Here is a 14,639-nt window from a genome sequence, read left to right as displayed (position 1 = left end):
TGTTCCCATTGACTCCATAAGGCCAGCAGGCTACTGTTCCCATTGACTCCATAAGGCCAGCAGGCTACTGTTCCCCATTGACTCCATAAGGCCAGCAGGCTACTGTTCCCATTGACTCCATAAGGCCAGCAGGCGACTGTTCCCATTGACTCCATAAGGCCAGCAGGCGACTGTTCCCATTGACTCCATAAGGCCAGCAGGCTACTGTTCCCCATTGACTCCATAAGGCCAGCAGGCTACTGTTCCCATTGACTCCATAAGGCCAGCAGGCTACTGTTCCCATTGACTCCATAAGGCCAGCAGGCTACTGTTCCCATTGACTCCATAAGGCCAGCAGGCTACTGTTCCCATTGACTCCATAAGGCCAGCAGGCTACTGTTCCCATTGACTCCATAAGGCCAGCAGGCTACTGTTCCCCATTGACTCCATAAGGCCAGCAGGCTACTGTTCCCATTGGCTGTTCCTGACTTTTCTTATTTTTTATTTCATGTTTAATGTCTTATTTCTTACTATTATTATTTTTATTGGTGCGTAACTGTTATAAAAGTTGTATTGTCAATTTTGTTTTGTATTTAAACGCAACTTTAAATGTGTACATGACACTGCAACAACATCTCCCCATGGGGACAATAAAGGAAGTAAGTAAGAATGTATTCAACTGAAATGTGTCTTCCGCATTTAACCCAAATCCTCTGAATCAGGAAGTGTGGGGGGGGGGGGGGGGCTCTCCTTCTTCAGCACCCGGGAAACAGAGGGTTACCCGCCTTGTAAAGAACGAGAGAATTTTACCTTGTCAGCTCGGGGATTCGATCCAGCAACCTTTCGAGTTACTGGCCCGACGCTTTAACCAGTAGGCTACCTGTCGTAGCGTGGTCACGTAGGGTGGTCGCGTAGGGTGGTCGCGTAGTGTGGTCGCGTAGTGTGGTCACGTGTGTTTGTGAGGCAGAGGTTCTGAGTTTGAGCCTCGCTATGAGCCAAATCAGGGAGGAACGATACTCATTAAGCAGTAAGACATCCTTATAGTCTAATAGTCTCCCCATGATAAGGTTTTGAATAACACGGACATTTCTTGTGGGACCAAGAGGCTGCAAAATGTGCATAAAAGGCGGCACATGCACACAGGAAGTGGTGTAAACCCACTTCCTTTGCAACAGGTTACTACACATGGAGTCTGTGACTTACCTCCCTACAGCGAACACAGTGGTAGCGATGGTGAGGTTTTGTGACATAAAGGCCTCGTCTATGACCTGGGGGTCAAAAGTCCCTTCCCAGACTATAGGAGCCAGCCACGGGGTTACAGTCAACACGTCAGTCCTCCTGAGGAAGGAGAAAAGGAGGAGAAAGGAAGAAGGAAGAAGGAAGAATGAGAGAGGAAGGGGAAAGGAAGGAGAAGGAAGAAGGAGAACGAAGAAGAAAGAGGAAGAAGGAAAGAGAAGGAGAACAGAGAAGAAGAAAGAGGAAGAAGGAAAGAGAAGGAGAACAGAGAAGGAAGAATGAGAACAAAGAAGAAGAAAGTAGAAAGAAGGAGTAGAAAGTAGGAGAAAGGAGATGGAAGAGGAAGTAGAAAGTAGGAGAAAGGAGATGGAAGAGGAACCAGAAAGTAGGAGGAAGAAGATAGAAGAAAAAATAAAGAGAAGGAAGTAGGAGAAAGTGGATGGAATAACGAGAAAGGAGAAGGAGAAAGGGAGAAGGAAAAAGAAAAATGAAAAATAACAACTTTTTTTTACCAGCCACAGGGTCTGCACTTCAGTCCTCCTGAATAATAATAATAATAAATAATAAATAATAATAAATAATAACGCACATTTTTATTTTCAGAACATAATCAGCTAGATAATTGTCAAGATAAACAGACGTTACTATGAGACATTTATAGGTATGTACTGCATAGAACGCGTTGACCATAATGGTATAATGGCATATAGAGTAGAACAAAAGAATAAACCTCTATTGAAATTCTGTTATCTGCATTTTGTTGCCACTTACACCGGTTCCATCAGTTTGGCTTGCTTACGCTGTAATCTGAAAAACAGTGGGAGCAGCTTAAACTTTCAGCAGAAACAGACTGATACTGACATAATCATGTATTTTGTTCAAGGCTAAGACTTGCTTGGGTTACCAGTTTGTTTGTGACATCATGTCACTCCTTCATGTTCGGGAATCAAAAAGGTGGTGGCATGGTAGCACAAACTGATCTGGGACCAGGCTACACTTGGTTGATTCATTATTTGAAACATGCATGTAGATATCAATAGTAAAAGATCACTTTATTGGTCAATTGCACACAAGGTCCACCAAAATTTGACTTCCACTTTTAACCCAACCCCTCCAAAAGGATGCACATGCATAAGCTCGTCGAACATCTCATTCCAAAATCATGGGCATTAATATGGAGTTGGTTCCCCCTTTGCTGCTATAACAGCCTCCACTCGATGTTGGAACATCGCTGCGGGAACTTCCTTCCATTCAGCCACAAGAGCATTATTGTGGTTGGACACTGTTGGGCGATTAAGCCTGGCTTGCAGTCGGCATTCCAATTGATCCCAAAGGTGTTCAATGGGGTTGAGGTCAGGGCTCTGTGCAGGCCAGTCAAGTTCTTTCACACCGAACTCGACAAACAATTTCTGTATGGACCTCGCTTTGTGTATGGGGGCACTGTCAAGCTGAAACAGGAAAGGGCTTTCCCCAAACTGTTGCCACAAAGTTGGAAGCACAGAATCATCTAGAATGTCATTGTATGCTGTAGCGTTAAGATTTCCCTTCACTGGAACTAAGGGGCCGGAACCAAGAAAAACAGCCCCAGACCATTATTCCTCCTCCACCAAACTTAGCAGATAGCTGCCACACCAGTGTAGTACGGATACCCACATGTACTCGCTCACCTGTGATTCAGCACAACCTGGCGATTCACCTGGCTGACAGATGAGAAGGAAAAGAGTGAGATGTAAACAGAGATAATGATCTTACATTTGATACCTGTCTAAGCACCCGTCCAAGCAGAAACACCTGAGTGGAGTATCCAGTTCATTTGATACCCGTCTAAGCACCTGTCCAAGCAGAAACACCTGAGTGGAGTATCCAGTTCATTTGATACCCGTCTAAGCACCTGTCCAAGCAGAAACACCTGAGTGTAGTATCCAGTTCATTTGCATTATAGTGGAAATTACAAAATTGTTATAATGCAATGATTGAATAAAATTGTTGTTTTATGCAACAGAATAAAGGGGTTGTTAGAACGCTCATCTGTGTTCTACTGAGCATGGGCCTCTGGAAGATTTACGATGTCTTTGAAGATGCAGCATTCCAGAGCACGAGTTAATGTTTCTGTTCTGTAAGGTACCAGGGAGAGATGACGCGGGGCCAGACCTTGGTCTCTACACAAAGATAACTGTTTTTAAAGCAGATACTGTCTGCTGTGAAATATAACTATCTTTCATACTAATCTTAATCTTGTGACCCATTCCATACATCTGTTGTTTGTCATGTAGACTGAAGGTGGTGTATCTTGGCTATAAAATACATTTGGACTTTTGTCTCAACGAATCATCTGAGGGGGATTCGCCGACTAGCCATCATTATCTTAGAGCACTCAATCAATTCACTTTATATGTGTTGTATTGACCTGCTCCCTTATTAATAAGTGAATAAAGATTTAGTTTAAGTATAACTGACATGTGACAAGTTTGTCTCTCCTCATTTGATAGTAAAGAAATTAACCACCACAGCATGCATACATTTTTCATATGTGTGGAGAGAATCAAACCCACAATCCTTGGTTTTGCAAGTGCCGTGTTCAACCAACTCAGCCACACAGGTCCACCACTAAGTAGTGTCCCAAATACCATCCTGTCCCTATTTAGTAAAGGAGTGTCCCAAATACCATCCTGTCCCTATTTAGTAAAGGAGTGTCCCAAATACCATCCTGCCCCTATTTAGTAAAGTACTGTCCCAAATACCATCCTGTCCCTATTTAGTAAAGGACTGTCCCAAATACCATCCTGTCCCTATTTAGTAAAGTACTGTCCAAAATACCATCCTGTCCCTATTTAGTAAAGGAGTGTCCCAAATACCATCCTGTCCCTATTTAGTAAAGGACTGTCCCAAATACCATCCTGTCCCTATTTAGTAAAGGAGTGCAGTACATAAGTAATCGGGTGACAATTGGGTATATTCACAACACCGCAGGATCACCTTACACGTCATCCAATCATAAAGAACCTGCCAAACAATGGAATTGTGGAAACCAAACACAGAATTCTGGGAAGAGGCCAGAAAAAAAAACTGTTTATCCTGTTCACTACACAAATAAGACAAACACAGCATCAAGCCAGTTTCCCTATTAACCCAGCCTCAGCCACACCGTACAGGACAGCATCAAGCCAGTTTCCCTATTAACCCAGCCTCAGCCACACCGTACAGGACAGCATCAAGCCAGTTTCCCTATTAACCCAGCCTCAGCCACACCGTACAGGACAGCATCAAGCCAGTTTCCCATTTAACCCAGCCTCAGCCACACCGTCCAGGACAGCATCAAGCCAGTTTCCCATTTAACCCAGCCTCAGCCACACCGTACAGGACAGCATCAAGCCAGTTTCCCATTTAACCCAGCCTCAGCCACATCGTACAGGACAGCATCAAGCCAGTTTCCCATTTAACCCAGCCTCAGCCACACCGTACAGGACAGCATCAAGCCAGTTTCCCATTTAACCCAGCCTCAGCCACACCGTACAGGACAGCATCAAGCCAGTTTCCCATTTAACCCAGCCTCAGCCACACCGTACAGTACAGCATCAAGCCAGTTTCCCCTTTAACCCAGCCTCAGCCACACCGTACAGTACAGCATCAAGCCAGTTTCCTCTTTAACCCAGCCTCAGCCACACCGTACAGGACAGCATCAAGCCAGTTTCCCATTTAACCCAGCCTCAGGCACACCGTACAGCATCAAGCCAGTTTCCCTATTAACCCAGCCTCAGCCACACCGTACAGTACAGCATCAAGCCAGTTTCCCCTTTAACCCAGCCTCAGCCACACTGTACAGTACAGCATCAAGCCAGTTTCCCATTTAACCCAGCCTCAGCCACACTGTACAGAACAGCATCAAGCCAGTTTCCCATTTAACCCAGCCTCAGCCACACCGTACAGTACAGCATCAAGCCAGTTTCCCCTTTAACCCAGCCTCAGCCACACTGTACAGTACAGCATCAAGCCAGTTTCCCATTTAACCCAGCCTCAGCCACACTGTACAGTACAGCATCAAGCCAGTTTCCCATTTAACCCAGCCTCAGCCACACCGTACAGTACAGCATCAAGCCAGTTTCCTCTTTAACCCAGCCTCAGCCACACTGTACAGTACAGCATCAAGCCAGTTTCCTCTTTAACCCAGCCTCAGCCACACCGTACAGTACAGCATCAAGCCAGTTTCCCCTTTAACCCAGCCTCAGCCACACCGTACAGTACAGCATCAAGCCAGTTTCCTCTTTAACCCAGCCTCAGCCACACCGTACAGTACAGCATCAAGCCAGTTTCCCATTTAACCCAGCCTCAGCCACACCGTACAGGACAGCATCAAGCCAGTTTCCCCTTTAACCCAGCCTCAGCCACACCGTACAGTACAGCTTTCAACCAGCATGAGACAATACAATGTTTTCTTACGTGAGAGACACGGATGCACAGTATGAGAAGACGAGCCTTTGTTGAGAGGAGAATATACAATTATATAAAATCAATAACAACAATAAATGATGATAATATAAGATAATATATGACAATACTATCAAACAACAACAAAAAGATCCCACACTTGTCAGATGTCCTTACCAGCAGATCGTCATTCCCCCAGCCAGTACTAAAGAAAATTGGAAATGTTCACGTCCTGGGAAAAAAAGAAGTAAAAGTCATATTTCTGCAAAATAACATGTACTGTAAACTTAGATTAGTTTATGTAAATGTCATCATATCTGTGTATTTGATGTGCAGACACATAATAGATCTGACATCAATATCTTTTTTTTTAAATACAAAAAAAAGAAAGAGATACTTTCACCTTTTGCATATTGTTACAAAACTGATGAACTAACCTGGTAATATTGATAATAGTGGTAACAAACATTCACACCCCGAGTATCAATATTAAACAGGCTAGTTGAATAGGCTTCGTAAAGATATGCACCTGCTGCATGGGACGGAAATGGGATCAGTTATTCAATTCCAAGTTCCTCTCCCTTCTCAGGTGAGGGGGCTGTTTAGGTAAAGGTGTGATGTCTGTACAAAAACAGGCTATTTTAACGGTCAACCATTTAGATTTTTCTTTTGTAGAACGATTAGACACCTACACATTCATGTATCAATTTGATTGATGGATTGTGTTGTGCAGTAAACAGGCTCAGGTGTATAACTGTGGCTCCTTCCACCTTCAAAGAACAGGGAAGAGGGCCCACCATGGAGACATGTAAGACACTTCATAATTTCTATAACTACGTTATATTGTTTGTCCTCGTGTGTCTGTTCATGTTTTTCAGTATTTCAGTTTTGCAGCCACTTAGTGTGGACACAAGGTGAGGTCACACACAGATTCCTGTTGCACCCTCTGGTTGGCCCTGTCCAGGGGTGTCGTCGGACGGGGCCACAGTGTCTCCCGACCCCTCCTGTCTCAGCCTCCAGTATTTATGCTGCAGTAGTTTATGTGTCGGGGGCTAGGGTCAGTTTGTTATATCTGGAGTACTTCTCCTGTCCTATCCGGTGTCCTGTGTGAATTTAAGTATGCTCTCTCCAATTCTCTCTTTCTTTCTCTCTCTCAGAGGACCTGAGCCCTAGGACCATGCCTCAGGACTACCTGGCCTGATGACTCCTTGCTGTCCCCAGTGTTACGACGTTGGCCTCTTTGGGTATAGCAAACCCCACCCCCCTCTCCCTGCCTCCCCCTTGCCTCCTTCAACTAGGCTGCTGTGGTCAGAGGTCATAAATTCCTGAGAAGACCCTGCCACATGGCCACATAGTATAAGAGGCAGAGTAAATCTTCATAGAGAACAAAGCAATTCCTTCCACCTCGAAGAACTTGAGGTCCGAACAAATTTCATGTTCCGGAGAAAGATCCTATACATATTGTTATTACCATGAGATCCCCACATTGCAGCATTGTACATTGAATATATTTACTGATCATGTGCTCTACCTTGGCAAATAAAGGTGCGGTTCAGGTCTTTTTCAGTCATATCCAATACCAAGAGTATCAAATTCCAGTCTTTGAATGATGCTTTGTCTGTATGTTTGTATTACAATTATACACTGTGTTTCCCTATTACACTCTCACATGGACCAGGATTGGTAAAGAGATGGGGAGAGTGTAATAGGGAGAGAGGTGGGGAGAGAGGTGGGGAGAGTGTAATATGGAGAGAGGTGGGGAGAGAGGTGTGAGAGTGTAATAAGGAGAGAGGTGGGGAGAGTGTAATAGGGAAAGAGATGGGGAGAGTGTAATAGGGAGAGAGGTGGGGAGAGAGGTGTGAGAGTGTAATAGGGAGAGAGGTGGGGAGAGTGTAATAGGGAGAGAGGTGGGGAGAGAGGTGGGAGAGTGTAATAGGGAGAGAGGTGGGGAGAGAGGTGGGAGAGTGTAATAGGGAGAGAGGTGGGGAGAGAGGTGGGAGAGTGTAATAGGGAGAGAGGTGGGGAGAGAGGTGGGAGAGTGTAATAGGGAGAGAGGTGGGGAGAGAGGTGGGAGAGTGTAATAGGGAGAGAGGTGGGGAGAGAGGTGGGAGAGTGTAATAGGGAGAGAGGTGGGGAGAGAGGTGGGAGAGTGTAATAGGGAGAGAGGTGGGGAGAGAGGTGGGGAGAGAGGTGGGAGAGTGTAATAGGGAGAGAGGTGGGGAGAGAGGGTGGGGGAGAGTGTAATAGGGAGAGAGGTGGGGAGAGAGGTGGGAGAGTGTAATAGGGAGAGAGGTGGGGAGAGAGGTGGGAGAGTGTAATAGGGAGAGAGGTGGGGAGAGAGGTGGGAGAGTGTAATAGGGAGAGAGGTGGGGAGAGAGGTGGGGAGAGTGTAATAGGGAGAGAGGTGGGGAGAGTGTAATAGGGAGAGAGGTGGGGAGAGAGGTGGGGAGAGTGTAATATGGAGAGAGGTGGGGAGAGAGGTGTGAGAGTGTAATAGGGAGAGAGGTGGGGAGAGTGTAATAGGGAAAGAGATGGGGAGAGTGTAATAGGGAGAGAGGTGGGGAGAGAGGTGGGGAGAGTGTAATATGGAGAGAGGTGGGGAGAGAGGTGTGAGAGTGTAATAGGGAGAGAGGTGGGGAGAGTGTAATAGGGAGAGAGGTGGGGAGAGAGGTGTGAGAGTGTAATGGGGAGAGAGGTGGGGAGAGAGGTGGGAGAGTGTAATAGGGAGAGGTGGGAGAGTGTAATAGGGAAAGAGGTGGGGAGAGAGGTGGGAGAGTGTAATGGGGAGAGGGGGGGAGAGAGGTGGGAGAGTGTAGTGGGGAGAGAGGTGGGAGAGTGTAATAGGGAGAGAGGTGGGGAGAGAGGTGGGGAGAGAGGTGGTAGAGTGTAATGGGGAGAGAGGTGGGGAGAGAGGTGGTAGAGTGTAATGGGGAGAGAGGTGGGGAGAGAGGTGGGAGAGTGTAGTGGGGAGAGAGGTGGGAGAGTGTAATAGGGAGAGAGGTGGGGAGAGAGAAGGGAGAGAGGTGGGGAGAGAGGTGGGAGAGAGGTGGGGAGAGAGGTGGGAGAGAGGTGGGAGAGAGAGGTGGGGAGAGAGGTGGGAGAGAGAGGTGGGGAGAGAGGTGGGGAGAGAGGTGGGAGAGTGTAGTGGGGAGAGAGGTGGGAGAGTGTAATAGGGAGAGAGGTGGGGAGAGAGGTGGGAGAGAGGTGGGGAGAGAGGTGGGGAGAGAGGTGGTAGAGTGTAATGGGGAGAGAGGTGGGGAGAGGTGGTAGAGTGTAATGGGGAGAGAGGTGGGGAGAGAGGTGGGAGAGTGTAATAGGGAGAGAGGTGGGAGAGTGTAATAGGGAAAGAGGTGGGGAGAGAGGTGGTGGGAGAGTGTAATGGGGAGAGGGGGGGAGAGAGGTGGGAGAGTGTAATAGGGAGAGAGGTGGGGAGAGAGGTGGGGAGAGAGGTGGTAGAGTGTAATGGGGAGAGAGGTGGGGAGAGAGGTGGTAGAGTGTAATGGGGAGAGAGGTGGGGAGAGAGGTGGTAGAGTGTAATGGGGAGAGAGGTGGGGAGAGAGGTGGTAGAGTGTAATGGGGAGAGAGGTGGGGAGAGAGGTGGTAGAGTGTAATGGGGAGAGAGGTGGGGAGAGAGGTGGGAGAGTGTAGTGGGGAGAGAGGTGGGAGAGTGTAATAGGGAGAGAGGTGGGGAGAGAGAAGGGAGAGAGGTGGGGAGAGAGGTGGGGAGAGAGGTGGGAGAGAGGTGGGGAGAGAGGTGGGGAGAGAGGTGGTAGAGTGTAATGGGGAGAGAGGTGGGGAGAGAGGTGGGAGAGTGTAGTGGGGAGAGAGGTGGGAGAGTGTAATAGGGAGACAGGTGGGGAGAGAGGTGGGGAGAGAGGTGGGAGAGAGGTGGGGAGAGAGGTGGTAGAGTGTAATGGAGAGAGAGGTGGGGAGAGAGGTGGGAGAGTGTAGTGGGGAGAGAGGTGGGAGAGTGTAATAGGGAGAGAGGTGGGGAGAGAGGTGGGGAGAGAGGTGGGAGAGTGTAATAGGGAAAGAGGTAGGGAAAGAGGTGGGGAGAGAGGTGGGGAGAGAGGTGTGAGAGTGTAATAGGGAGAGAGGTGGGGAGAGAGGTGGGAGAGTGTAATAGGGAGAGAGGTGGGGAGAGAGGTGGGAGAGTGTAATAGGGAGAGAGGTGGGGAGAGAGGTGGGGAGAGAGGTGGGAGAGTGTATTAGGGAGAGAGGTGGGGAGAGAGGTGTGAGAGTGTAAAAGGGAAAGAGGTGGGGAGAGAGGTGTGAGAGTAATAGGGAGAGAGGGGGAGAGTGTAGTGGAGAGAGAGGTGGGAGAGTGTAATAGGGAGAGAGGTGGGAGAGTGTAATAGGGAGAGAGGTGGGGAGAGAGGTGGGGAGAGAGGTGGGAGAGTGTAATAGGGAAAGAGGTGGGGAGAGAGGTGTGAGAGTGTAAAAGGGAAAGAGGTGGGGAGAGAGGTGTGAGAGTAATAGGGAGAGAGGTGGGGAGAGAGGTGTGAGAGTAATAGGGAGAGAGGTGGGGAGAGTGGTGTGAGAGTGTAATAGGGAAAGAGGTGGGGAGAGAGGTGGGGAGAGAGGTTTGAGAGTGTAAAAGGGAGAGAGGTGGGGAGAGAGGTTTGAGAGTGTAAAAGGGAGAGAGGTGGGGAGAGAGGTGGGAGAGTAATAGGGAGAGAGGTGGGGAGAGTGTAATAGGGAGAGGTGGGGAGAGAGGTGGGGAGAGAGGTGGGAGAGTGTAATAGGGAAGGAGGTGGGGAGAGAGGTGTGAGAGTGTAAAAGGGAAAGAGGTGGGGAGAGAGATGGGGAGAGAGGTATGAGAGTGTAAAGGGAAAGAGGGTGGGGAGAGAGGTGTGAGAGTGTAATAGGGAAAGAGGTGGGGAGAGAGGTGTGAGAGTGTAGTGAAGAGAGAGGTGGGGAGAGAGGTGTGAGAGTGTAAAAGGGAGAGAGGTGGGGAGAGAGGTGTGAGAGTGTAATAGGGAAAGAGGTGGGGAGAGAGGTGTGAGAGTGTAGTGAAGAGAGAGGTGGGGAGAGAGGTGTGAGAGTAATAGGGAGAGAGGTGGGGAGAGTGGTGTGAGAGTGTAATAGGGAAAGAGGTGGGGAGAGAGGTGGGGAGAGAGGTTTGAGAGTGTAAAAGGGAGAGAGGTGGGGAGAGAGGTTTGAGAGTGTAAAAGGGAAAGAGGTGGGGAGAGAGGTGTGAGAGTGTAATAGGGAGAGAGGTGGGGAGAGAGGTGTGAGAGTGTAATAGGGAGAGAGGTGGGGAGAGAGGTGTGAGAGTAATAGGGAGAGAGGTGGGGAGAGTGGTGTGAGAGTGTAATAGGGAAAGAGGTGGGGAGAGAGATGGGGAGAGAGGTGTGAGAGTGTAAAAGGGAAAGAGGTGGGGAGAGAGGTGTGAGAGTGTAATAGGGAGAGAGGTGGGGAGAGAGGTGTGAGAGTAATAGGGAGAGAGGTGGGGAGAAGTGGTGTGAGAGTGTATAGGGAAAGAGGTGGGGGAGAGAGGTGGGGAGAGAGGTTTGAGAGTGTAAAAGGGAGAGAGGTGGGGAGAGAGGTTTGAGAGTGTAAAAGGGAGAGAGGTGGGGAGAGAGGTGGGGAGAGAGGGTTTGAGAGTGTAAAAGGGAGAGAGGTTGGGGAGAGAGGTTTGAGAGTGTAAAAGGGGAGAGAGGTGGGGAGAGAGGTGGGAGAGTAATAGGGAGAGAGGTGGGGAGAGAGGTGGGGGAGTGTAGTGGGGAGAGAGGTTTGAGAGTGTAAAAGGGAGAGAGGTGGGGAGAGAGGTGGGAGAGTGGTAATAGGGAAAGAGGTGGGGAGAGAGGTGGGGGAGTGTAGTGGGGAGAGAGGGTGTGAGAGTGTAATAGGGAAAGAGGTGGGGAGAGAGGGTGGGGGAGTGTAGTGGGGAGAGAGGTGTGAGAGTGTAAAAGGGAGAGAGGTGGGGAGAGAGGTGTGAGAGTGTAATAGGGAAAGAGGTGGGGAGAGAGGTGTGAGAGTGTAGTGGAGAGAGAGGTGGGAGAGTGTAATAGGGAAAGAGGTGGGGAGAGAGATGGGGAGAGAGGTGTGAGAGTGTAAAAGGGAAAGAGGTGGGGAGAGAGGTGTGAGAGTGTAATAGGGAGAGAGGTGGGGAGAGAGGTGTGAGAGTAATAGGGAGAGAGATGGGGAGAGAGGTGTGAGAGTGTAAAAGGGAAAGAGGTTGGGGAGAGTGGTGTGAGAGTGTAATAGGGAAAGAGGTGGGGAGAGAGGTGGGGAGAGAGGTTTGAGAGTGTAAAAGGGAGAGAGGTGGGGAGAGAGGTTTGAGAGTGGTAAAAGGGAGAGAGGTGGGGAGAGAGGTGGGGGAGTGTAGTGGGGAGAGAGGTTTGAGAGTGTAAAAGGGAGAGAGGTGGGGAGAGAGGTGGGGAGAGAGGTGGGAGAGAGGTGGGGAGAGAGGTGGTAGAGTGTAATGGAGAGAGAGGTGGGGAGAGAGGTGGGAGAGTGTAGTGGGGAGAGAGGTGGGAGAGTGTAATAGGGAGAGAGGTGGGGAGAGAGGTGGGGAGAGAGGTGGGAGAGTGTAATAGGGAAAGAGGTAGGGAAAGAGGTGGGGAGAGAGGTGGGGAGAGAGGTGGTGAGAGTGTAATAGGGAGAGAGGTGGGGAGAGAGGTGGGAGAGTGTAATAGGGAGAGAGGTGGGGAGAGAGGTGGGAGAGTGTAATAGGGAGAGAGGTGGGGAGAGAGGTGGGGAGAGAGGTGGGAGAGTGTATGAGGGAGAGAGGTGGGGAGAGAGGTGTGAGAGTGTAAAAGGGAAAGAGGTGGGGAGAGAGGTGTGAGAGTAATAGGGAGAGAGGTGGGAGAGTGTAGTGGAGAGAGAGGTGGGAGAGTGTAATAGGGAGAGAGGTGGGAGAGTGTAATAGGGAGAGAGGTGGGGAGAGAGGTGGGGAGAGAGGTGGGAGAGTGTAATAGGGAAAGAGGTGGGGAGAGAGGTGTGAGAGTGTAAAAGGGAAAGAGGTGGGGAGAGAGGTGTGAGAGTAATAGGGAGAGAGGTGGGGAGAGAGGTGTGAGAGTAATAGGGAGAGAGGTGGGGAGAGTGGTGTGAGAGTGTAATAGGGAAAGAGGTGGGGAGAGAGGTGGGGAGAGAGGTTTGAGAGTGTAAAAGGGAGAGAGGTGGGGAGAGAGGTTTGAGAGTGTAAAAGGGAGAGAGGTGGGGAGAGAGGTGGGAGAGTAATAGGGAGAGAGGTGGGGAGAGTGTAATAGGGAGAGGTGGGGAGAGAGGTGGGGAGAGAGGTGGGAGAGTGTAATAGGGAAGGAGGTGGGGAGAGAGGTGTGAGAGTGTAAAAGGGAAAGAGGTGGGGAGAGAGATGGGGAGAGAGGTATGAGAGTGTAAAAGGGAAAGAGGTGGGGAGAGAGGTGTGAGAGTGTAATAGGGAAAGAGGTGGGGAGAGAGGTGTGAGAGTGTAGTGAAGAGAGAGGTGGGGAGAGAGGTGTGAGAGTGTAAAAGGGAGAGAGGTGGGGAGAGAGGTGTGAGAGTGTAATAGGGAAAGAGGTGGGGAGAGAGGTGTGAGAGTGTAGTGAAGAGAGAGGTGGGGAGAGAGGTGTGAGAGTAATAGGGAGAGAGGTGGGGAGAGTGGTGTGAGAGTGTAATAGGGAAAGAGGTGGGGAGAGAGGTGGGGAGAGAGGTTTGAGAGTGTAAAAGGGAGAGAGGTGGGGAGAGAGGTTTGAGAGTGTAAAAGGGAAAGAGGTGGGGAGAGAGGTGTGAGAGTGTAATAGGGAGAGAGGTGGGGAGAGAGGTGTGAGAGTGTAATAGGGAGAGAGGTGGGGAGAGAGGTGTGAGAGTAATAGGGAGAGAGGTGGGGAGAGTGGTGTGAGAGTGTAATAGGGAAAGAGGTGGGGAGAGAGATGGGGAGAGAGGTGTGAGAGTGTAAAAGGGAAAGAGGTGGGGAGAGAGGTGTGAGAGTGTAATAGGGAGAGAGGTGGGGAGAGAGGTGTGAGAGTAATAGGGAGAGAGGTGGGGAGAGTGGTGTGAGAGTGTAATAGGGAAAGAGGTGGGGAGAGAGGTGGGGAGAGAGGTTTGAGAGTGTAAAAGGGAGAGAGGTGGGGGAGAGAGGTTTGAGAGTGTAAAAGGGAGAGAGGTGGGGAGAGAGGTGGGGAGAGAGGTTTGAGAGTGTAAAAGGGAGAGAGGTGGGGAGAGAGGTTTGAGAGTGTAAAAGGGAGAGAGGTGGGGAGAGAGGTGGGAGAGTAATAGGGAGAGAGGTGGGGAGAGAGGTGGGGGAGTGTAGTGGGGAGAGAGGTTTTGAGAGTGTAAAAGGGAGAGAGGTGGGGAGAGAGGTGGGAGAGTGTAATAGGGAAAGAGGTGGGGAGAGAGGTGGGGGAGTGTAGTGGGGAGAGAGGTGTGAGAGTGTAATAGGGAAAGAGGTGGGGAGAGAGGTGGGGGAGTGTAGTGGGGAGAGAGGTGTGAGAGTGTAAAGGGAGAGAGGTGGGGAGAGAGGTGTGAGAGTGTAATAGGGAAAGAGGTGGGGAGAGAGGTGTGAGAGTGTAGTGGAGAGAGAGGTGGGAGAGTGTAATAGGGAAAGAGGTGGGGAGAGAGATGGGGAGAGAGGTGTGAGAGTGTAAAAGGGAAAGAGGTGGGGAGAGAGGTGTGAGAGTGTAATAGGGAGAGAGGTGGGGAGAGAGGTGTGAGAGTAATAGGGAGAGAGATGGGGAGAGAGGTGTGAGAGTGTAAAAGGGAAAGAGGTGGGGAGAGTGGTGTGAGAGTGTAATAGGGAAAGAGGTGGGGAGAGAGGTGGGGAGAGAGGTTTGAGAGTGTAAAAGGGAGAGAGGTGGGGAGAGAGGTTTGAGAGTGTAAAGGGAGAGAGGTGGGGAGAGAGGTGGGGGAGTGTAGTGGGGAGAGAGGTTTGAGAGTGTAAAAGGGAGAGAGGTGGGGAGAGAGGTGGGAGAGTGTAATAGGGAAAGAGGTGGGGGAGTGTAGTGGGGAGAGAGGTGTGAGAGTGTAAAAGGGAGAGAGGTGGGGAGAGAGGTGGGGGAGTGTAGTGGGGAGAGAGG

At 49.9% G+C, this 14,639-nt stretch overlaps 1 protein-coding gene across 2 annotated transcripts in view; it reads right to left on the bottom strand.

Moving 5' to 3' along the window:
- Positions 1-14,639, bottom strand: part of LOC109887472 (globoside alpha-1,3-N-acetylgalactosaminyltransferase 1) — a 77,685-nt gene that overhangs the window by 26,768 nt on the left and 36,278 nt on the right. For both annotated transcript variants that reach the window (XM_031808601.1, XM_031808602.1), the window contains exons 2-6: positions 5,818-5,872; positions 5,653-5,688; positions 2,883-2,915; positions 1,987-2,022; positions 1,183-1,317 (exon numbers count right to left, since the gene is read on the bottom strand). In XM_031808601.1, the coding sequence (XP_031664461.1) occupies positions 1,183-1,317; positions 1,987-2,022; positions 2,883-2,915; positions 5,653-5,688; positions 5,818-5,872 (295 nt within the window). The remainder of the gene's footprint in view (positions 1-1,182; positions 1,318-1,986; positions 2,023-2,882; positions 2,916-5,652; positions 5,689-5,817; positions 5,873-14,639) is intronic.

Source organism: Oncorhynchus kisutch, linkage group LG28 (genome assembly GCF_002021735.2).
Source record: "Oncorhynchus kisutch isolate 150728-3 linkage group LG28, Okis_V2, whole genome shotgun sequence".
NCBI classification, from domain to species: domain Eukaryota; kingdom Metazoa; phylum Chordata; class Actinopteri; order Salmoniformes; family Salmonidae; genus Oncorhynchus; species Oncorhynchus kisutch.
Note: the sequence above shows the minus strand (reverse complement) of the source record. Positions and strands in the feature narration are given on the sequence as shown.